At 39.9% G+C, this 24,687-nt stretch overlaps 1 protein-coding gene across 5 annotated transcripts in view; it reads right to left on the reverse strand.

Annotated features, from left to right (window-relative positions):
* Nucleotides 1–24,687, reverse strand: part of MOSPD2 (motile sperm domain containing 2) — an 84,452-nt gene that overhangs the window by 10,902 nt on the left and 48,863 nt on the right. For all 5 annotated transcript variants that reach the window (NM_001101896.1, XM_059883322.1, XM_005228427.5 and 2 more), the window contains 5 exon segments: nucleotides 1,419–1,548; nucleotides 1,923–2,019; nucleotides 2,773–2,869; nucleotides 4,891–5,003; nucleotides 5,768–5,944. In NM_001101896.1, coding sequence (NP_001095366.1) covers nucleotides 1,419–1,548; nucleotides 1,923–2,019; nucleotides 2,773–2,869; nucleotides 4,891–5,003; nucleotides 5,768–5,944 — 614 coding nt within the window.

The following is a 24,687-nucleotide window of genomic DNA, read 5'->3' on the forward strand; positions in this document are numbered from 1 at the left end:
CGCAGAGTTGTCCTAGTGACTAATGAATAAATATGAGTAACACACTTTTATACCAGTACTAGCATATAGGAGGTTCTATTTAAGTGTTAATATTCTGTCTGCCCACAGTCTATTTTCTACACAGCCTCCCAGAGTAACCCTTTATGTAAGTCATTCACCTCATGGCTCTGCTCAGCACCAGGTAATGGTTTCTCCTCTTAGAATCAGCAATTCTCACTATGAGAATGATTTGGCTCCCTGCTACCCCCCTTACTTGATTTAGGCTCCAATGACTTTACTGTTCCTCACACAGGCCAGGAACGCAGCTTTTTCATTTGTGGTTCTCTCTACCTGGAAAGCTCTTGTCCTAGTTATCTATGTGGCTTTCTCTCATTTCTTCATGTCCTACTCAAATGCCATCAGAGTAGCCATCTTAACTATCCTCAACTGAGCTTCCTCAATACATTCTGGGCTGCACCATTCTTCAGCGGTGGGGGGGAGGTGTATCCTGTGCAGAGGGGTACACTGAGTAGCGCCCCTGGTGTCTACCTGTTAGATGCCCACAGCACCCCACTGTCCAGTTAAGACCAACAACTGTCCCTTGGGGGGCAAAACTGGGCACACTAGGGGAAAAAAAGACCCATAACCAACCTTCTCTTACCTATACATCTTTTTAAGATGTAAAAGGCTTGTATGCATGCACAGATGTACATGTGTAATATGCCTATACAGTCATAGGGTTTTCTCCTCTTAAATAGGATAACTGTCATACATATTTTTCTGTGAGTAGGTTCTTTTCTTTTCCTAGTACTATATCAGATGTCGTCTTCCTGTATCAGAGCAAATAGACATAGTACATTCTTTTGAATAACTGCAGAGTATTCCTTCGGAGAAGGCAATGGCAACCCACTCCAGTGTTCTTGCCTGGAGAATCCCAGGGACGGGGGAGCCTGGTGGGCTGCCGTCTATGGGGTCACATAGAGTCAGACACGACTGAAGCGACTTAGCAGCAGCAGCAGAGTACTCCTTAGTGTGGCTGTTCTCGAATGTATTTCACTGTTACTTTCCTGATGATCATTTAGGCCCTTTTTCATTTCCCACTAGTACAAACAATGCTGCAGCAAACATTCTGGTACATAAGGTGCGCATTCCTAACAGAGGTTTACTGCTGGAAGAGAAATACCTGTGCTTGTACTTTTGACACATCCAGAATCTTGCACTGGCCTGCCAGCAAGTCTCTGCTATTAGCAATCCTAGAGCCACTCCAGGGCCCATGCACCTGGGCACCCTAGAGCCTTTCAGCAGTCGGGGCCCACAGTGTAAGCCTAGTGTCTGCCAAGTGCAACAAGGAAGGAATGCCTGCCTAGCCCAGGTAGGCACATCCCTCTTTGGGATTTTTTCCCATTGCAGTTTGAGAGCTTATGAGTCAAAAAGCATACCTGTGCTCCATCACTTTGTTTCTAGGAACTTCCTTCCAGAACTGAGTTAATTCTGCTGGACCCGTGCCAGATGTCTGTTCCATTTCTGCAGCCATTACCAGAAAACGGTCTTGGGCAGAGACTGTTAAACCTGCATTCCAAAAGGGCAAGTTAATACATAAACAGGGACCTTTACAAAGGGTTGGGCATGTGGCTTAGGCATTGTTCTAGAAAACAACACTAAGGAAAAAGAATAATGTGGAACTATTGTAAAACAGGCAGCTCTCCTATACAGATGAGGACTTTTGTGGTTTGAAATTCAATTTCAGCTGGCATTAGTGTCAACAAGTTTAGTTGTTCAATTTTTTTAATGAGACTCCTCATTCAACCATCTCGTTTTACAGTTGGCCAAGGTGACTTGCTGACAGTCCAGTTTTCGAGATTCCAGTCGAGCTCTGCTGACTCATCACCCAGCCCTAAGTCCCCCATAAAGAGCCTGTTGCAGCCACTCAGGTGACAACTCACCGCCATGGGGGGACACAACTATATCAACTGATGCACCAGGGTCACAACTGCTGTTGCTGGGCTTGACTCTGTACTTTTCTGGAGCAGTTGTTCTCACCTGTTTAGAAAGACAGTAGTCACAATAACTTTCATGCTCTTTGGGGGGAAATGGTTTAAAATGACTTTAAAAAACCAGTTAATAAAGTCTATAAAACCACCTTGGTTAAAATGTATCTTTTCCCATCAACAGGTAAAAAGCACCTCAATTTATTGGGAAGAAACATTCATCAGTCCAACTGTCACTGAGCCTTCCTCTTAAATTAAAAAAATGAGCCCAACTGTTAATTATTAAATTCAGGTGGTTAACAGGATAAATATTTCATATTCAGAAACACAACATACATTAGAATACATGTTACAACAGTGTTTAGATAATCAAAGGACATCCAGAAAGTAGATAATTTAAGGAAGTAAAACCTACCATATGGGCAATAGTGGGCTCAGTCCTGTTATACTTACTGCTCAGCATCAGGTTAGTATCCAATATAAACTACACTCCAGAATATACCACACTTGGGGGGAAATGCACTTTTGATTTTATAGCTTTATTTTTCATTCTTTCTTATTATTCATATACTGAAAAAAGGATTTTTTTTTTTAAATAAAAAACATTAAACCCTGGGACTAATTTGGACAGTACCCTATTACTGCATATTATAGACAGATACAGACCTCAAGGGAACATTTTAGATAAGCTCAGAGCTAAAAGGCAGTTTAACAAGCCTAAAAATATCATAAAAACATGCAAGCTCAAAATGATCAATCTTTCAATTTCCACACACAACTTATAAATTATCTCTCAGATATTTACCTTAAATGCCACTATGTTTTTTGTTACATTTGTCAACACTATCAAAGCTTTCTTCTCTCCTGAGTCTGTACTTCCAAAATACAGTTCTTCCGCTGGGCTACATGGTAATAAAAGCATAAGGCATTGGTACTGCTCAGAAGAAATGACAAACCTAATCATCAGCCTGAAGAAAAATATCTGGTTATGCCCATTTGTATAAAGAGATTTCATCAAAGAAGATTACAAAACGATTACCTAATACATTTTGTATTTTAATCTTTCTTACTGACTGAATGAATGCATGCTATTTGAAAAGTCCTACGGTTCCCCCCAAGATCTAAAAGAAAAATAGGCAGGAACAGAAGGGAGAATTAGGAGGATTCTGAATTAGTCCCATAACCAGCACCGTCTTAAGGTTTATTTACTGAAACTCTTTGGCAGGTGACAGATAAGAACCAGAGAAGAAATTGCCACTTCAACTTTACCTAATTACAAACATTAGAATGGGGCACATATCTATACACCAACTTAAAAAAGTCAGAGATATATTTAAGTAACAAAATAATTCCTGACTATATATAGTTGTTTTCTAAGTAACATGGAAGGAGAATAACATAAGATTTGCTGTGGGAACTACAGGAAAATTGGCCAAAAAATCAGTAAGCTTCAAAATGCAATTTTTACTGTTATTAGCCACTGTAATGCCCACGATCTAAAATAAAAATGAAAAGACTCAAGCAAAGATTGTGTAATTTAATTACATGAGCTAAATTTAAATTGCATGAGGTGCCTCTCCAAACAGTACAAAGGACTATGATTTTTAAATAAAAAGGTGAATTCGCCAGATAGCCCTTGACTTTGAGCTCCATCTTTATAAACAGACTCATTTTATATCAGGAATGTCTGCATATCGGATATTTATTCATGTAGAGAACACACATTGTTAAAAGCTCTCCCTGGAGAGCTGTGCCTAGCTTTGGACAAGACATAAAGTGGCATGACTGCTGGCTTCCTTTAAAAACCCAAGTGAAATATACCATGGAAAAGATAGGAAGTTTCTGTCTTCAACTGTTCTCAGTACCCAGCACAAAAACCATGAAAAGGTCTGGGGAGACAGAGGCTGGTTAGGTCCCCGGGTCTGTGGAGGAGAAGCACTGTGATTTTCTGGTGGGCAGTGCAGAGCTGGCTTTCTCCCTAGCTGGCTCTTCCAGCCATATCTTGATAAGGTTGTGACAGGCCTCCAGAGGAAAAAAAAAACTAGTTTGCAAACTAGCACAGGGGAAAATGGGGAAAAAAATTCTGAAGCAGGGAAAACGACCAAGCAAAACCATGGAAAGGAGAACAGGCACGTGTGTTTCCCTCCCTGCACCCACCACACACACACTCATGCAGATGAAGATAAATCCAAATATAACAGTAATCAAAATGTGTGTCAACAAATCAATCTTGTCAATTAGAGAATTTTAAATTTGATCTTTAGAATGTCTGGCTCTACTGTTCATGAGTCTTTAACAGTTATATAGAAAGGTTTCAAGTAAAGGGATAGAAAATGATACAGTAGGCTGTTACCAAAGACAGTTGATAAAGCACTGTTAAATAAGGCTATATAGATTTACCAACCAAAAGCATCATTAGTGAGAAAGGTCTCTACCTAATGATAAAGAAACGATACTAAATTTTGTGGACTGAACACCCTGGAGAGAAAAAATAGAGATGTGCTGAAATTTGGCTTTGGTAGAAATCCTATTTTTCTGGTTCAGCTTTAGTTTTGGAAGGTTAAATCAATAAAGGGCTACTTCAGTGTCATTTCTGGCAACCTCAAACTTACGCAAGTCAAACACTACCAATAAAATGAGAAAAATGTATGTCATTCAGATTTGTTGTTAATACGGGAGTATTCATGATTACCTAATGTGGGATAAGGGCCTTTTAAACAAACTCAACAGAATAAATAATAAAAAGGTAGCTACAAATATCCACTATGTTTGAAAACCAACGTGAGTCTTCAGATACCCCTTAATTTTATATTTCCACAGTTTCAAAAACAGTCCAGAAATTTCAACTTTGCAGTTCTCTCAAAACAATCAAGATATGTTACAAAAGCATAGCTATATGCTCAGCTAAATCCTCAGCCATTACCTGATGTGTAATAAGGGCCCTTTAAACACACTCAGTGGTTTCTTGAAAGTTTTCATTTTGGAATCAACTTTTTCATTCTCATCTGCTTTGGAAGTAGGTTCCATTATGTTACCCTAAGGACAAATTATATATATATATGAAGAAAGATAAAAAAATTGAGTTTCACACAGGTAGTTCATTAGGACACAAAGTAAGCATTATAGTGACTCGATCCAAATTATAATATTTAAGCTAGGTTTACTATATATTAAATATATAATTTAGATATAATAATCAGATCATTAACCTATATTTGAGTGCCTACTATATAAAGAAGCCCCTTTAGAAAATGTAACATGGTCTTTCTCTTAAGAGTCTTTTTATTTTTAGTTTTTTTGGCCACACTGCACAGCTTGTGGGATCTTAATTCCCCAACCAGGGATTAAACCTGGGCCCTGGGCAGTGAGAACACTGCATCCTAATCACTGGACCACCAGGGAATTCCCCTCACTTATGTATTTTAAAATCTTTTCTACATAGAATATATTTATATCTCTATCAAGTTCCTGATATAAAAACATAACAACTCAGTGTTCTTTAAAAGTGACAAAGAGGGGGTAGATCAAGGGTACGTTTTAAGTTACTTTTACTTTAGATAAAACATTTTTTGGATAAAAGGATTCTTTCAAGGTGCGTTTTGCCAATTTTTATACAAAGCATGGAATCAGCCTTTTATATAATGTAGTGGTACTAACAGTCAGCTAGTGCCATCCTTGCTCTTTTTACATTTCAAGATATAGAAGGGCAGCAGGTTTAGTGAATTATCTAAATTCACATAGCCAGCTGGTGGGACGAGATCACATCTTTTGTCTCTCTCAAACTTTTTTGTTAAAATTACCTTTTTAGGAAGAGTTGTTTGTTCTTCATTAGAAATTGTTTCCAAGGTATCTTTGCCATCACTTTCTATATCTTCTTTACTTGAAGCTTCATCCTCACTGGCAATAGGCCCATTTTCACACAATGGTGTTTGGAAATCATCATCTACAAGTGGTGGGTAGCTATACTTGAAAGGATCCTGAGGAAAAAGAATTTTGTATCAGCTTGCTGAGAGGTGGGTGGAGAAATAATTATCTTAGTAAAGTTAAAATCCATTCCTCTGGCCAAGGAAACAGAGTTAATTAGATAGTGAAATTTAAAACAAAGCAAGCATTTTAAAACAGCATGGGAAAATGCAGTAAGTGGTGTGGGACAACTGGCCAGCCATCTGTAAAAGAACCAAGTTGGATCTTCAGCTCATTCTTTATACGAAAAAGAATTTCAGACGGGTAAGAGCTTTAAATGTGTGTAGTTTTTAAAAACCATGGAAGTTTCAGGAATAGGGGGATTAAAAACAACAAAATGAAGAAACACAAAACCTAAGTAAGGAAAGGCCTTTTTAAGTATAACACGAAACCTAGAAGGCATAAAAATATTTACAAAAAATGAAACATTTCTGATTGAGGGCTGAGACAAGATGGCAGAGTAGAAGGATGTGAGCTCATCTCTTCTCATGAAAACACCAAAATCACAACTAATTGCTGAATAACCACTGAGAATAAAACACTGGAACCGACCAAAAAAGATACTCTATATCCAAAGACAAACAAGAAGTCATAAGGAGACAGTAGGATGAGCACAAGCATGGTAAAAATCAATTCCCATACCTGCCAGGTGGGTGACCCACAAATGAAAATAACTGTATCACAGAGGTTCTCTCACAGGAATGAAAGTTCGGAGGCCTACACCAGGCTCCCCAGCCTGGGGGTCTGGCATTGGGAGTAGGAGCCGCCAGAGCATCTGGCTATGAAGGCCAATGGGATTTGACTGCAAGGATTCCACAATACTGGGGCAAACAGAAACTCCACTCTCAGTAGGGACACACAAAATCCTGTGACCACCAGGACCCAGGGGAAAAGCAGTGACCTCGAGGAGCCTGGGCTAGACCTACCTGCTAATACTGGAGGATCTTCTGCTGAGACAAGGGGTGTTATGGCTCACTGTGGGGACAAAGACACTGGTGGTGGTAGTTCTGGAGAGTATGCATGGGTGTGAGCGCTCCTGCAGGCCACCATTTCCTCACTAAAATCTGGTCCCTCCCAACAGCCTATAGGTTCCAATGCTGGGATGCCTCAAACCAGACAACTAATGGGGTGGCAACACAGTCCTGCCCATCAGCAGACAGTCTGCATGAAGTCTTCCTGAGCCCACAGGTGCCCACTAAACACACCCCTTCACATGATCTTGCTCACTAGAGGTCTTACAGGAAAGAAGTGACTCCATGTCTGATCTTTCTTTTACTTTTAACCGTTGCCTGATTATTGCAACTGGATTACAATTAGTTACATGAATCATTGTTTTGTTTCTTGTCTCCAAAATGTTTGTGCTTTGTGTCTCCCTGCTGCATTATGTCTTTGTAAATGTTGCTCCCTGCATTATTTATATCCTGTCTCATTTATAAGATGAGTTGTCTATCACAGTACCAAGTGTGCAAACAGGCCTCCAAAGAAACACACTCCAAAGGAAATATATCACATTGATAACATAATTGTAATAGTGTGATTCTAGGTATGGGAAGAGGCAATAAGTGAAAATGTCTCCTGGATCATAATTAGACAGATCTAGAGAATCATTAATTATTGATGGGGGTCTACCGACTTGATATATGTTGAGTCTGAGCAAGCCTGGACAGGGAAGCCTGGTGTGCTGCAGTCCAAGGGGTCACAAATTAAGTATTTTTGCCTGATCTGGGAGGGGCCACCCAGTGTCATGGGACAAAATTTCATCATAAAATGTCTCCTAAATATTGGTTAAATTCCTGACCAAGAGGGGAGGATCTGAGAAATGGAATATTTCCTGCCATATCAGCCATCAGCGATTGCAGCCCCCTGCCCAACACGAGCTGGTGAGCCCTAGGACACTCAGGAAGGAGAATATCTCCTATCTAGCAGCCATTAGACTTCAGCCACTTGCTATGGTGAGTCCTGAGGAAACTCGGGATATGAGAATACAGGATTCTAGGCCCCAGATACCTGAGGTACATGTCAAGGAAATGGTTTCAATGAGCCCTGACTCTTGCATCTTCACATACACAGAAAAGTTGCTAAATTCTTTACCTGAGTGGCTGCCTATCAGGCCTTAAGTCCTCAAAATTCCCACTGAAGAGAACATAACTCTTAACTTTTAGGTTGTGAGTATTTTTTAAGTGTACAGGTGTAAAGTAGACACTTCCCATATAGGAACAAAAGAAGCAACATTTGGAACACTGGCACTGATGGCAGACATTCCCAGAGACATCCATCTGACAAGACGCAACAGGAAGCGATTAGAATGGTCATGGCCCCCTTTTCTACAAGATGTGGAATGGACACTGACAGTGCGCAACTGTTACTGGGAAGAACTGACTCCACGTTGGCTCTGTTTCTTCTACTTTAACCTTTGCTTCCCATTGCTTTTGTTCACTAAAAGGATACTGTCCATACACAGTGGCCTGCCTTGGGGAACCCTGCCCCACTGCCTGAGTGTTAAACCAAAATGCCTTTGTTCCAGGCCCTGTGGATGGCTACAGGAAGGAATTAATGGATCCTCTCCACGAGGCTGTCTATTCCAGGAGATATTTGCAAGATTAATGGAACTTTTACTTGACTTCCTCGCCTTCTCCCATCCCTGTTCTATAAAAAGAACCTGGCATCCAGACCCTGATATGATGGCTTTTTGGAGACACTAGTCTGTCATCTCAGTCTGCCAGCTTTCCAAAGAAACTCATATTCCTTGCCTCAACACCTCATCTCTCGGTTAATTGGCCTGTCATAGCAACCAGAGCAAACTTGGATTCAGTAAAAGAGACACAATACTCAGCTCTGCCCACAAGTTGGCAGGAACCAGTCCCTCCTAACAGGAAGCCTGCACAAGCCTGTTAAATAATTTTTCTTTTTTAACCATGCTGTATGGCTTGTGGAATCTGTTTCCTAACCAGGAACTGAACACGTGCACTCAACAGTAAAAGTGTGGACTCCTAACCACTGGACCACCAGGGAATTCCCTACACAAGCCTTAGACTGGCCTCATCCACAAGGGAACAGAGGGCAGAAGCAAAAACGAACTACAACCCTGCAGCTTGCAGAATGGAAATCGCAATCACAGGAAGTAAGACAAAATGAGACCAGCAGAGGAATAAGTCCCAGATGAAGGAACAAGATAAAATCTCAGAACAACAACTATGTTTAGTGGAGACAGGCAATCTACCTAAAAAAGAATGCAGAGTACGGACAGTAAAGATGATCCAAGATCTTAGAAAAAGAATGGAGGCAAAGACTGAGAAGAAAGAAAAAATGTTTAATAAACACCTAAAATATCTAAAGAACAAATAGAGACAAACTACAATGAGTGAAATAAAAAACACACTAGATTAAACCAATAGCAGAAAAAATGAGAGAACAGATGAGTAAGTGGGAAGACAGAATGGTGGAAATCACTGCCACAGAATAGAGAAAAAAGAAATGAAATGAGGACAATCTAAGACACCTCTGAGATTACATTTAAAGCACCAACATTCACATTAAAGGGATGTCAGGAGAAGCGATAAAGGACCTGGGAAAATGTTTGAAGAGATAATAGCTGAAAACATCCATAACATGGGAAAGGAAATAGTTACCCAGGTCCAGAAGTGCAGAGAGTCCCAGGCAGGATAAATACAAGGAGGAACATGCCAAGACACATGTTAATCAAACTGACAAAAATTAAAGAGAAAATATTAAAAGCAAAAAATAACGTACAAGGGAATTCCTGAAAGATTATCAGCTGATTTTACAGCAGAAACTCTGCAGACCAGAAAGGAATGGCACGATATATTTACAGCGATGAGAGGAAAGAACCCATAACCAAGATACCTTCCCAGCAAGGCTCTAATTCATAGTTCGTGGAGGAATCAAAAGCTGTCGTGCAAAAGTTAAGAGAATACAACACCATACAAACTATGCAACAAATGCTAAACAAATTTTTCTAGGTGGAAGGCAAAAAAAAAAAAAGGCCATAACTAGAAACAAAAAAACAATGAATGGAAAAGCTCACTAGTAAAGAATGCATATAGTAAAAGTAAGACATCATCCACATAGAAATAGGATATGAAAACCAGCAATCATGAGAAGAGATGTGTACAAACTCAAGATATTAGAAAGGCATTTGAAATTAAGAGGCCAGCATCTGAAAACAATCTCATTTATAGACTACTATATCAAAACACAGTAACTGCAAACTGAAAATCAACAATAAATACATACACACAAAAGGAAAAATGAAATTAAACACAACACTAAAGTTAGGCATCAAATCATGAGAGAGAAAAAGAGGATGCAGGGAAAAAGACCTACAAAATCAAATTTAAAAATTAATAAACTGGCAATGACAAGGGAGTTTCCTGGCAGTAGAGTGGGTAGGATTTGGTGCTTTTACTGCCACGGCCTGGATTCTATCCCTGGTCAGGGAACTAAGATCTGTAAGCCATGCAGCAAGGCCAAAAAAGAAAAGACAGTAAAACAAAAACATATCAATAATTACCTTAAATGTAAATTGATTTAATGCTCTATTCAAAAGACAGACTGGTTGAATGGATGCAAACATAAGCTGTCTACAAAATACCCACTTCAAATCTAGGGACACAGACTGAAAGTCAGGGGACTGAAAGGGTATTCCATGTAAATAGAAATCAAAAGAAAGCTGCAATGTCAATACTCATATCAAACAAAATAGATCTTAAAATACATACAGAGTGTTTTAAGAGAGAAAGAAGGACACTATACAATGATCAGGGGATCAATCCAAGAAGATAAAACAACTGTAAATATACTTGTACCCAATATAGGAACAGCTCAATATATAAAACTGGTACTAAGAGCCATAAAATGAAAAATCTACAGTAACAAACTATTAGTGTGGGACATTAACACCCCACTTTCATCAATGGAAATATCCAGACCAAAAGTCAATCAGGAAAAACAGACCTTACATGACACATTAAAATAGATCAACTTAATATTTATAGAGCATTCCATCTGAAAGCAGCAGAATACACTTTCTTCTCAAGTGTACATGGAACATTTTCTAGGATTGATTACAAGTAAGGCCACAAAGTCAGGCTTGGTACATTTACGAAAACTGAAATCACATCAACTATCTTTTCTGACCACAATGCTATGAGATAGAAATCAACTAAAAGGAAAAAAAGTAAGAAACACAAACTTGTAAAAGCTAAACAATATGCTAAGAAACACCCGGTGAGTCACTGAAGAAATCAAAGAGTAAATTAAAAAATACCTAGTGACAAATGACAATGAAAACATAAAGATCCAAAACCTACGGGAAACAGCAAAAGCAATTCTAAGAAGGAAGTGTACAGCAATACAATCTTACTTTGGGAAACAAGAAAAATCTCCAATAAAAAACCTAAACTGAGTTCTGACAAAACATGGTCCACTGGAGAAGGAATGGGAAACCACTTTAGTATTCTTGCCTTGAGAACCCCACGAACAGTATGAAAAAGCAAAAAGATATGACACAGAAAGATGAACTCCACAGGTTGGTAGGTGCCCAATATGCTACTGCAGAAGAGTGGAGAAATAACTCCAGAAATAATGAAGAGATGCCATGAAAGCGAAAACAATTCCCAATTGTGGGTGTGACTGGTGATGGAAGTAAAGTCTGATGCTATAAAGAACAATACTGCATAGGAACCTGGAATGTTATGTCCATGAATCAAGGTAAATTGGAAGTGGTCAAACAGGAGATGGCAAAAGGGAACATCAACATTTTAGGAATCAGTGAACTAAAATGGACTGGAATGGGTGAATTTAATTCAGATGACCATTATATCCACTACTGTGGCCAAGAATCCCTTAGAAATTGGTGTAGCCCTCATAGTCAACAATAGACTCTGAAATGCAGTACTTGGGCACAATCTCAACACTGACAGAATGATTTTGGTTCATTTCCAAGGGAAACCATTCAACATCACAGTAATCCAAGTCTAAGCCCCAACCACTAATATGGAAGAAGCTGAACGGTTCTATGGTGACCTATAATACCTTCTAGAACTAACACCAAAAAAGATGTCCTTTTCATCATAGGGGATTGAAATGCAAAAGTAGAAAGTCAAGAGATACCTGGAGTAACAGGCACGTTTGGCCTTGGAATACAAAATGAAGCAGGGCAAAGGCTAACAGAATTTTGCCAAGAGAATGCACTAGTCATAGGAAATACCCTCTTCCAACAACACAGGAGACGACTCTACACACGGACATCACCAGATGGTCAATACAAAAATCAGACTGATTAGATTCTTTGCAGCCAAAGATGGAGAAGCTCTATACAGTCAGCAAAAACAAGACTGGGAGGTGACTGTGGCTCAGATCATGAACTCCTTACTAAAAATTTCAGGCTTAAATTGAAGAAACTAGGGAAAACCACTAGGCCATTCAGGTATGGCCTAAATCAAATCCCTTATGATTATACAGTGGAAATGACAAACAGATTCAAGGGATTAGATCTGATAGAGTTCTTGAAGAACTATGGATGGAGATTCATAACATTATGGTACAGGAGTTGGTGACCAAAACCATCCCCAAGAAAAAGAAATGCAACAAGGCAAAATGGTTGTCGAAGGAGGCCTTACAAATAGCTGAAAAAAGAAGAGAAGCAAAAGGCAGAGCAGGAAAGGAAAGACATACCCAAATGAATGTGGAGTTCCAAAGAAAAGCAAAGAGCAATAAGAAAGCCTTCTTATGAGAACAATGCAAAGAAATAGAGGAAAACAACTGAATGTGAAAGACTAGAGATTTCTTCAAGAAAATTAGAGATACCAAGGGAACATTCCATACAAAGATGGGCATAATAAAGTATACAAATGGCAAGGACCTAACAGAAGCAGGGGAGATTTAGAAGAGGTAACACAGAAGAACCGTACAAAAAAGGTCTTAATGACTCAGATAACCATGACAGTGTGGTCAACAACATAGAGCCAGACATCCTGGAGTGTGAAATCAAGTGAGTGTGGGCCTTAAGAAGCACTACTATGAACAAAGCTGGTGGAGGTGATGGAATTCCATCTGAGCTTTCAAATCCTAAAAGATAACACTGTTAAAGTGTTGCACTCAATATGCCGGCAAATATGGAAAACTCAGCAGTGGCCACAGGACTGGAAAAGGTCCATTTGTATTCCAGTCCCAAAGAAGGGCAATGCCAAATGATGTTCAAACTACTGCACAACTGTGCTCATCTCACATGCTAGAAAAACCAAGAGAATTCCAGAAAAACATCTGCTTCATTGACCATGCCCAAGCCTTTGACTGTGCAAGTCACAACAAACTGTGGAAAATTCTTTAAAAGATGGGAGTCTGAACCACCTTACCTGTCTTCTGAGAAAGCTGTATGCAGGTCAAGAAGCACCAGTTAGAACTGGACATGGAACAATGGACTGGTTCCAAAGTGGGAAACGCGTACGTCAAGGCTGTATATTGTCACCCTGCTTAATATATGAAGATTACATAATGTGAAATGCCAGGCTGGATGAATCACAAGCTGAAATCAAGACTTCCAGGGAAAATATCAACAACCTCAGATATGTAGGTGATACCAGCCTAATGGCAGAAACTAAAAAGTAACTAAAGAACCTCTTGATAAAGGTGAAAGAGGAAAGTGAAAAAGCTGGCTTAAAACTCAACATTCAAAAAACTAAGGTCATGGCATCTGGTCCCATCATCTCATGGGAAATAGATGGGGAAAAAATGGAAACAGTGACAGACTTTATTTTCATGGGCTCCAAAATCACTGCAGATGGTGACTCCTGCCATGAAATTAAAAGGCACATGCTCTTTTGAAGAAAAGCTATGACAATCCTAGAGAGTGTATTAAAAAGCAGAGACATCACTTTGCCAACAAAGGTATGGTTTTTCCAGTGGTCAAGTACAGATATGAGAGTTGTACCATAAAGAAGGCTGAGCACCAAAGAATTGATGCTTTCGAACTGTGGTGTTGGAGAAGACTCTTGAGAGTCCCTTGGCCTGCAAGATCAAACTAGTCAATCCTAAAGGAAATCAACCCTGAATATTCACTGGAAGGACTGATGCTGAAGCTCCAAAACTCTGGCAACCTGACGTGAAGAGCTGACTCACTGGAAAAGGCCCTGATGCTGGCAAAGATTGAGGGCAGGAGGAGACAGAAGATGAGATGGTTTGATGGCATCACTGAGTCAATGGACATGAGTTTGAGCAAACTCTGGGAGATACTGAAGGACATGGAAGCCTGGCGTGCTGCAGTCCATGAGGTTGCAAGGAGTCGGACATGACTTAAGAACTGAACAACACCACCTAAAGCAAATAGAGAAAGAAGAAGAAGCAAACCTCAAAGTGAATAGAAGAAAACAAATCATAAATATCAGAGCAGAAATAAATGAAATAGACATGAAGCAAACAATAGAAACAATCAATGAAACTAAAAGCTGGTTCCTTTAGATGATAAACAAAACTGATAAATCTTGTAGCAACACTCATCAGTAAAAAGGAGAAGGCAATGGCACCCAACTCCAGTACTCTTGCCTGGAAAATCCATGGATGGAGGAGTCTGGTAGGCTGCAGTCCATGGGGTCACGAAGAGTCGGACACAACTGAGCGACTTCACTTTCACTTTTCACTTTTATGCACTGGAGAAGGAAATGGCAACCCACTCCAGTGTTCTTGCCTGGAGAATCCCAGGGACGGCGGAGCCTGGTGGGCTGCCATCTATGGGGTCTCACAGAGTCAGACACAACTGAAACGACTTAGCAGCAGCAGCATCAGTAAAAATAAAATAAAATAAAATAAAGTGAGGACTTCCCTGATGGTCCAATCTTTAAGAATCTGCCTGATAATGCAGGGGATACAGCTTTGATCCCTGGGCCAGGAAGATACAACAAGCTGCAGGGCAACTGAGCCTATGTACCACAACTATCGATGCCTGAATGCTCTAGAGCCCATACTCCACACATAAGAGAAGCCACCACAATAAGAAGCTGGCACACCACAACTACAGAGTAGTCCCTGCTCACAGTAACTAGAGAAAGCCTTAACAGCAACAAATACCTACTGCTGCCAAAAATAAATAAGAAAAAAAGGTGGAGGGTTCCAGTCAATAAAATTATAAATAAAAAAGAGAAATTATAATAAATACCACAGAAATACAAAGGATCACAGGAGACAATTATAAACTATACACCAATAAAATGAACAATGTAGAAGAAACAAATTCTTAGAAAGTTACAATCTCCCAAAAATGAACCAGTAAGAAACAGAAAAAATGAACCAACCAATCACAAGTACTAAAATTGAAACTATGTTAGAAAAATTCATAACAAACAAAACTCTAGGATCCGATGGCTCCACAGGCAAATCCTTCTGAAAATCTTCAAAAAATCCACTGAGGAAAAAACACTCCTAAACTCATTCTACGAGGACAACATCATCCTGATACCAAAACCAGACACATATCACACACCCCCCAAACAATCACAGGCCAGTATCACTGATAAACACTGATGTAAAAATGCTCAACAAAATACTAGCAGACAATATTCAACAGTACATTAGAAGGATCATACACCAAGATCAAGTAGCATTTATCCTTAAGGACACAAGGATTTTTCAATATTTGCAAATCAGTGTGATATACCACACTGACAAATTAAGAATAAAAATCATATGATGATCTCAATACATGCAAAGAAGGTTTTGACAAAATACCCATGAAAACAGTATGTAGATTCATTGAAAAACTAGGAATAAAACTACCATATGATCCAGCACTCTTACAGCAGAAAGTGAAGAGGAATAAAGAGCCTCTTGATAAAGGTAAAAGAGGAGAGTGAAAAAGCTGACTTAAAACTTAACATTTAAAAAATTAAGATCATGGCATCCAATCCAATCACTTCATGGCAAATAGATTGGGAAACAATGGAAACAGTGACAGACTTTATTTTCTTGGGCTCCAAAATCACTGCAGTTGGTTACTGCAGCCATGAAATTAAGACACTTGATCCTTGGAAGAAAAGCTATGACAAACCTAGACAGCATATTAAAAACCAGAGACATTACTTTGCTGACAAAGGTCTGTCTAGTCAAAGCTATGGTCTTTCCCTTATGATTATACAGTGGAAGTGAGAAATAGATTTAAGGGACTAGATCTGATAGATACAGTGCCTGATGAACTATGGACAGAGGTTTGTGACATTGTACAGGAGGCAGGGAGCAAGACCATCCCCAAAAAAAGAAACTCAAAAAGGCAAAATGGCTGTCTGAGGAGGCCTTACAAATAGCTGTGAAAAGAAGAGAAGTGAAAAGCAAAGGAGAAAAGGGAAGATATAAGCATATGAATGCAGAGTTCCAAAGAATAGCAAGGAGAGATAAGAAAGCCTTCCTCAGTGATCAATGCAAAGAAATAGAGGAAAACAACAGGATGGGAAAGACTAGAGATCTCTTCAAGAAAATTAAAGATACCAAGGAAACATTTCATGCAAAGATGGGCACTATAAAGGACAGAAATGGTATGGACTTAACAGAAGCAGAAGATATTAAGAAGAGGTGGCACGAATTCACAGAAGAACTGTACAAAAAAGATCTTCACGACACAGATAACCACGGTGGTGTGATCACTCACCTAGAGCCAGACATCCTGGAATGTGAAGTCAAGTGGGCCTTAGAAAGCATCACTACAAACAAAGCTAGTGAAGGTGATGGAATTCCAGTTGAGCTATTTCAAATCCTGAAAGATGATGCTGTTAAAGTGCTGCACTCAATATGCCAGCAAGGCAAGAACACTGGAGTGGGTTGCGATTTCCTTCTCCACTGCATGAAAGTGAAAAGTGAAAGTGAAGTCACTCAGTCGTGTCCGACTCCTAGCGACCCCATGGACTGCAGCTCACCAGGCTCCTCTGTCCATGGGATTTTCCAGGGAAGAGTACTGGAGTGGGGTGCCATTGCCTTCTCTGATACCTAGGTATAAACCTACCTAAAGAGACAAAAGATGTATATGCAGAAAACTAAAACACCGATGAAAGAAATCAAAGGTGACACAGATGGGGAGATACACCATGTTCTTGGAAGAATCTATATTGTGAAAATGACTATACTACTCAAAACAATCCACTATCAAATTACCAATGCAAATTACAAAATTATCAAGATTCAGTGCAATCCCTATCAAACTACCAATGGCATTTTTTACAGAACTAGAAGAAAAAATTTTACAGTTCGTATGGAAACACAAAAGACCCCTAATAGCCAAAGCAATCTTGAGAAAGAAAAACAGAGCTGGAAAAATAATCCTTTCTGACTTCAGACTATTCTACAAAGCTACAGTCATTAAGACAGTACGGTACTGGCACAAAAACAGAAATAGAGACAAATGGAATAAGCAGAAATCACAGATATAAAGTGCCCATAGGTGCATGGGTTTATCTTTGACAAAGGAGGCAAGAATATACAATGGAGAAAAAACAGCCTCTTCAATAAATGGTGATGGGAAAACTGGACAGCCACATGTAAAAGAATGGAATTAGAACACCTCATAACACTATACAAAAAACAAACTCAAAATGGATTAAAGACTTAAACGTAAGGCCAGAAGCTATAAAACTCTTTAAGAGGAAAACATAGGCAGAACACTCTGACATAGATCACAGCAAGATCCTCTTTGACCCACCTTCTAGAGTAATGGATAGGAAAACAAAATCAACAAATGGGATGTAATTAAACCAAAAAGCTTTTACACAGCAAAGGAAACTATAAAAAAAATGAAAAGACAACTCTCAGAAGGGGAGAAAATAATTGCAAATGAGGCAACTGTTAATCTCCAAGATATAAAAGCTGCTCGTGCAGCTCATTATTAAAAAAAAAAAAAAAATGACCCAATCAAAAAAAGGGCAGAAGACCTAGACATTTCTCCAAAGAAGGCAGACACATGATCAGTAAACACATTAAAAGATGTTCAAGATCATCAAATATTAAAGAAATGCAAATCAAAACTATAATGAGGTATTACCTCACGCTGGTCAGAATGGCTAACATCAAAAAGCCTACAACAACAACAACAAATTCTACAACAAATGTTGGAGAGGGTGTGGAGCAAAAGGAATCCTCCTACACTGTTGGTGGGAATGTAAACTGATGAAGCTACTATGGAGACCAATATGGAGATTCCTTTAAAATAAACAAACTAGGAATAAAAGTACCATATGACCCAGCAACCCCAATACTGAGCATATACCCTGAGAAAACTACAATTCAAAAAGACACACACATCCCAATGTTCACTGCAGCACTATTTACAAAAGCTAGGACATGGAAGCAACCTAGATGTCCATCAACAGATGAATGGCTAAAGAAGTTGCAGTACATATATACAAAGGAATATTACTCAGCCAGAATAAGGAACAAATGTGAATCAGTTGAACTGAAGTGGATGAACCTGAAGCCTGTATACAGAGTGAAGTAAGTCAGACAGTGAAAGACAAATACCATATATTAACACACATATATGGAATTTAGAAAAATGCTACTATTGAACCTATTTGCAGGGAAGGAATGGAGATGTAGATGAAAAGAACGCACTTGTGGACACACGGGGGGAAGGAGAGGGTGGAATGAATTCAGAAAATAGCACTGACATATATACACTACCATGTGTAACACAGAGAGCTAGTGGGAAACTGCTATATAACACAGGGAGCCCAGCCTGGTGCTCTGTGACAACCTAGAGGGGTGGGATGAAGGGGTGGGAGGGAGGTTCAAGAGGGAGGGGATATGTGTATATGTGTGTGTGTGCATGCATAGTTATGACTTATTTGCAGTGTTGTATGGCAGAAATCAGCAGAACTCTGAAAGAAATTATCCTCCAATTAAAAAATAAATTAACAAAAAAACTATGAACTATCACCTCACATCAATCAAAATGGCCATCATCGAAAGGTCTGCAAACAATAAATGCTGGAGTGGGTTTGAAGAAAAGGGAATCCTCATGAATTGTTGGTGGGAATGGAAATTGGGATAGCCACTATGGAGAACAGTATGGAGGTTCCTTATAAAAAAAGAACAGAGCTACCATATGATTCAGCAATCCCACTCCTGTGCACATATTAAGAGAAAACCATGTTCAAAAGGTTACATGCACCCCAATATTCACCAAAGCACTGTTTGCAATAGCCAAGACCTAGAAGCAACATAAATGTCCAGACAGAGAAATAAATAAAGATGATGTGGTACAAATATTCAATAGAATATTCAGTCAGTTCAGTTGCTGGGTCGTGTACAACTCTTTGCAACCCCATGGACTGCAGCACGCCAGGCTTCCCTGTCCATCACCAACTCCCAGAGCTTGCTCAAACTCGTGTCCATTGAGTTGGTGATGCCACCCAACCATCTCATCTTCTGTCGTCCCCTTCTCCTCCTGCCTTCAATCTCTCCCAGCATCAGGGTCTTTTCCAAAGAGTCAGCTCTTCGCATCAGGTGACCAAAGCATTGGAGTTTCAGCTTCAGCATCAGTCCTTCCAATGAATATTCAGGACTGATTTCCTTTAGGATGGACTGGTTGGATGTCCTTGCAGTCCAAGGGACTCTCAAGAGTCTTCTCCAACACCACAATTCAAAAGCATCAATTCTCTGGTGCTCAGCTTTCTTTATAGTCCAATTCTCACATCCATACATGACTACTGGAAAAACCATAGCTTTGACTAGACGGACTAGATGGACCTTTGTTGATAAAGTAATGTTTCTGCTTTTGAATATGCTGTCTAGGTCAGTTGCTGCTGCTGCTAAGGCGCTTCAGTTGTGTCCGACTCTGTGTGACCCCATAGACGGCAGCCCACCAGGCTCCCCTGTCCCTGGGAGTCTCCAGGCAAGAACACTGGAGTGGGTTGCCATTTCCTTCTCCAATGCATGAAAGTGAAAAGTGAAAGTGAAGTTGCTCAGTTGTGTCCGACTCTTCGCGACCCCATGGACTGCAGCCCACCAGGCTCCTCCGTCTGTGGGACTTTCCAGGCAAGAGTACTGGAGTGGGGTGCCATCGCCTTAGGTTCTGATAATAATGCCACAGGAGGGTAGGCTCTGGTTAACTGGTTTCCCCTGATGGCAGAACTGAGTCCTCTGGTGTATTTATTTCAAAATGGCTCTTCTTCCAGTTCCCCCTGCAGGAAGTTTTAGGAGATTTTTCCCTAGTATTTACTGAAGAAATCCGGTGGAGCTCCTGGAGGTAAATGTCATAGTGTTGTGGAGGCCCTCCTGTTACTGGATCCCTTGGAGTTGTTAACTCTGAGAATTTTCCAGTGAGCCTCCAGCAATCGATCAGTTGCCATTTAGGTTTTTAACTCCTGCAGTGAGTCTCCACTCTGGAAAACCTAGACTCCCTACATAGACTTGACTGTCTCTCTAAGTAGTCTGCCTTGTGTCTACCCCTGTCTCGTGAATTCAAGAAGAGCTGTTGCTGTCATCACTCTCTTCAGCTTTTTACTTTTAGGACAGGTAGCAACTTCCAAGCATCTAATGTGCAAAACCAGAAACTGGAACTCTCTGTCCACTTTCTAAAAGGAAAGTATTCTGGATTTCTATGTCACCTTTCATGCTCTTTGTCATACTGAAATTTGGATAGCAGGCTATTTCTCCAGATAATCAATGAGAGGCAGAGCAGCAATTTTACTCCTCAACACCTAGGCTCAGAGGAGCAGAAAAAGGAAAACTGTGAGATAGTAAGTTGAGAGTTGAGTCCAGTTGCTCAGTATTACTCAGCCATTAAAAATAAGGAAATTATGCCATTTGCAGAAGTATGGATGGACCTGGGATGATCATACTAAGTGAAGTCAGTCAGAGAAAGATAAATATCATATGATATCATTTATATGCAAAATCTAAAAAAAAAAGATACAATTGAATTTATTTACAAAACAGAAACAAGCTCATAGACTTAGAAATCAAACTTATAGTAACAAAAGGGAAAAGATGGGAGGGGAAGAATAAATTGGAAGTTTGGGACTGACATATACACACTGCTGTATTTAAAATAAATAAAGGGGAGGGGACATATGTACACCTAGGCTGATTCATGTTGATGTTTGACAGAAAACAACAAAATTCTGTAAAGCAATTATCCTTTAATTAAATAATAAATAAATTTAATAAAATAAAATAAATAATGAACAAAGATCTACTGTATAGCACAGGGAACTCTACTCAATATTCTGTAATAATCTAAATAGGAAAATAACTTGAAGAATCAGTTCAGTTCAGTCGCTCAGTCGTGTCCGACTCTTTGTGACCCCATGAATCGCAGCACGCCAGGCCTCCCTGTCCATCACCAGCTCCTGGAGTTCACCCAGACTCACATCCATCGAGTCAGTGATGCCATCCAGCCATCTCATCCTCTGTCATCCCCTTCTCCTCCTGCCCCCAATCCCTCCCAGCATCAGAGTCTTTTCCAATGAGTCAACTCTTCGCATGAGGTGGCCAAAATACTGGAGTTTCAGCTTTAGCATCATTCCTTCCAAAGAAATCCCAGGGCTGATCTCCTTCAGAATGGACTGGTTGGATCTCCTTGCAGTCCAAGGGACTCTCAAGAGTCTTCTCCAACACCACAGTTCAAAAGCATCAATTCTTCGGCACTCAGCTTTCTTCACAGTCCAACTCTCACATCCATACATGACCACTGGAAAAACCATAGCCTTGACTAGATGGACTTTTGTTGGCAAATTAATGTCTCTGCTTTTGAATATGCTATCTAGGTTGGTCATAACTTTCCTTCCAAGGAGTAAACGTCTTTTAATTTCATGGCTACAGTCACCATCTGCAGTCATTTTGGAGCCCCCAAAAATAAAGTCTGACACTGTTTCCACTGTTTACCCATCTATTTCCCATGAAGTAATGGGACCAGATGCCATGATCTTCGTTTTCTGAATGTTGAGCTTTAAGCCAACTTTTTCACTCTCCTCTTTTGAATAGATGTATGTATATGTATAATTGAATCACTTTGTTGTATACCTGAACTGTGGCTCAGTGGAAGAGAATCCGCCTCTAATGCAGGAGATCCAGGTTTGATCCCTGGGTTGGGAAGATCCCCTGGAGAAGGGAATGGCAACCCACTCCAGTATTCTTGCCTGGAGAATCCCATGGACAGAGAAGCCTGGTGGGCTACAGTCCATGGGGTCGCAAAAGAGTCAGATATGACTTAGCTACTGAACAACAAGAACTACTCTCTAATTTGCAGGACGTGGTGGGGGGCAGTAGTTTAGGGCTTCCCTGGTAGCTCAGCTGGTTAAGAATCTGCCTGCAATGCAGGAGACCCCAGTTTGATTCCTGGGTCAGGAAAATCCATTGGAGAAGGGATAGGCTACCCACTCTAGTATTCTTTGGCTTCCCTTGTGGCTCAGCTGGTAAAGAATCCGCTTTCAATGAGAGAGACCTGGGTTCAATCCCTGGGTTGGGAAGATCTCCTGGAGAAGGGAAAGGCTACCCACTCCAGTATTCTGGCCTGGAGAATTCCATGGACTGTATAGTCCATGGGGTCGCAAAGAGTCAGACACAACTGAGCAACTTTCATTTTCACTCTCAATAAGCACTGTAAATCAACTATACGCCAATAGAAAATAAACAATAAAGGGAAACATTTCTGAATGGCAACATAAACAAAACCCAACCAATAAATCAACCAACCACAAATTAAAAAAAAAAAAAAACTTAAAAAACAAAGCATGTTTTAAAAGTCCGTAACTGTGAAAATATGTATTACATATAATAGAAACAAAAACCACTTTTTCTTAATACAGAAAAATCAACAAGAGTAACATCTCAACAAAATAAGGAATAAAGGAATGATGGAGAGTTCATAGAAAAAATAGATTGTGTTTTAAACCATTAAAAAATGCTCAACATCACTTACAATAAAAAAATGCAAATTCAAACCATAGTTAAGTATTTTTCACCTGAGACTGACAAAGATTAAAATAAGGAAAATAGGTGGTGTTGGCAAGGATGTGATTCAAGCATTCTCACACATTAAATAGGCACAATCTCTTTACAGGGAAATTGGTAACAGGTATCACAAATGAGCTATTGAAGTTTAAACTAAATGTAACGACTGACCTAATGATTTCAACTCAAGGAGTTTATCTTCTACAGATACTGCTGCTTCCATGTATTAAGAACTCGTTATAAGAATATTCACTGAATCAGTGTTAGTAATGGTAAAAGATTAGAAAATTAATGGTATTTAAAAGAGAACATAATAATAATACATCATTAGATCCACACAATGGAATATTCTGCAATGGATTAAAGAATCTATTAGATCTCTAGCAATCAATATGGTATGACCTAAAAATAAATGATATAAAAAAAACCACAACAGAATAATATACTACATAGCATATAATGACTACATTAAAAAACAACAACAATGGACTGAGTATTTCTAGAAGAAGAAAAAACTCTGAAACAGTGATTGCTTGGGGGAATTGGAGTGGCAGTGATTTGGAAAAGGAGACATACTTTTAATTTTCATTGTGCTGTTGTAATTTTCAGTCTTTCATATTATTTCCTTTATTTAAGGAAGTGTGTATGTATTTAGGGGAAAAGTGTACTTTAATGAACAGTAGTCCTATTACTTTTATAACTGCAATTCTGAGGAAATAAATCTCCAACAACAGAGAAGGGAAATAAAATATCTTTTTCTACCCATAAAAATAAAATTAATCGCATGTAGTAAAAACTAGTTTTAAGAAACAACTGTATTGGCAAATTATTTAACAGAACAAACCAATCAAATAGTTATTTTAACCAAGGGTAGTATCTGAAATGAAACATACTTTTTGAAATGAACCATACTTTGTTTTTCTAGGTTTAAAAGTGAAATATAAAGCCTCAGTAGAGGAAAGCAGGAAACATGAAGTTTAAAATAGTGCTTCGGGGGGAGGAGTCAAGATGGCAGAGTAGGAGGACATGGAGCTCACCTCTTCCCACAAATACATCAAGAATACACCTACAATTGGAACAATTTTCAGAGTACATGCTGAACACTAGAAGAGGACTTTGGGCAGCTGAAAGGACAACAAAGATCTCTGCATAACCAGGGAGAATGAAAGAAAGAAAGAAAAAACAGGAAGCTGAATGGGATCTTGCACCCCAAGGAGGGAGGTGCAAGAGAAGAGAGGGTCCTGTACCTGGGGAAGCCCCCTCATTGGCAGGGCTATTACCTGGGACAGAAGAGGAGTTAGAGAACACAGCAACCAGTCTGTGGCAGGCAGGACAGAGTGAGACCTCCACGGGTGGTCCATGCCACAACCCTGTGCACCCCAGCCTGAGATGTGTTTGCAGATGCAAACAGGCTGGATGCTGGAACGTTGGGTCTGGAGAGAGCAGGCCTGGGGAAAGCCTGCTGCCCGTGGTGACGAGAAAGCCTGAAGGGATAGGAGGGTGGAGCTCTACAACCAGGAATATTTGTGGAAGAAGCCTGGGATGCCATAGAAGCAAAGTGCCATTGTTCAGAGGCATGTAAAGGGTGAGGCTGTCACTGCAGGCTCTTTCAACATGTGTTGATCTTTGCCTTGGTGGACTCCAGGAGGGGCTACCTCCCTGGTGGTCCACATACCCTGACCACTGCCCCAGCAGTCTACTGCCTGAGCAGGCTCCACAGGGCTGGGGGAAGACAGATCCTTCGCTCTTGGAGAGTACACACAGGTCTCAAAAACTGGGCCCCAGGGCAAAGCAATGATTCCATAAG

This window comes from Bos taurus, chromosome X (genome assembly GCF_002263795.3).
Source record: "Bos taurus isolate L1 Dominette 01449 registration number 42190680 breed Hereford chromosome X, ARS-UCD2.0, whole genome shotgun sequence".
In the NCBI taxonomy this organism is placed as follows: domain Eukaryota; kingdom Metazoa; phylum Chordata; class Mammalia; order Artiodactyla; family Bovidae; genus Bos; species Bos taurus.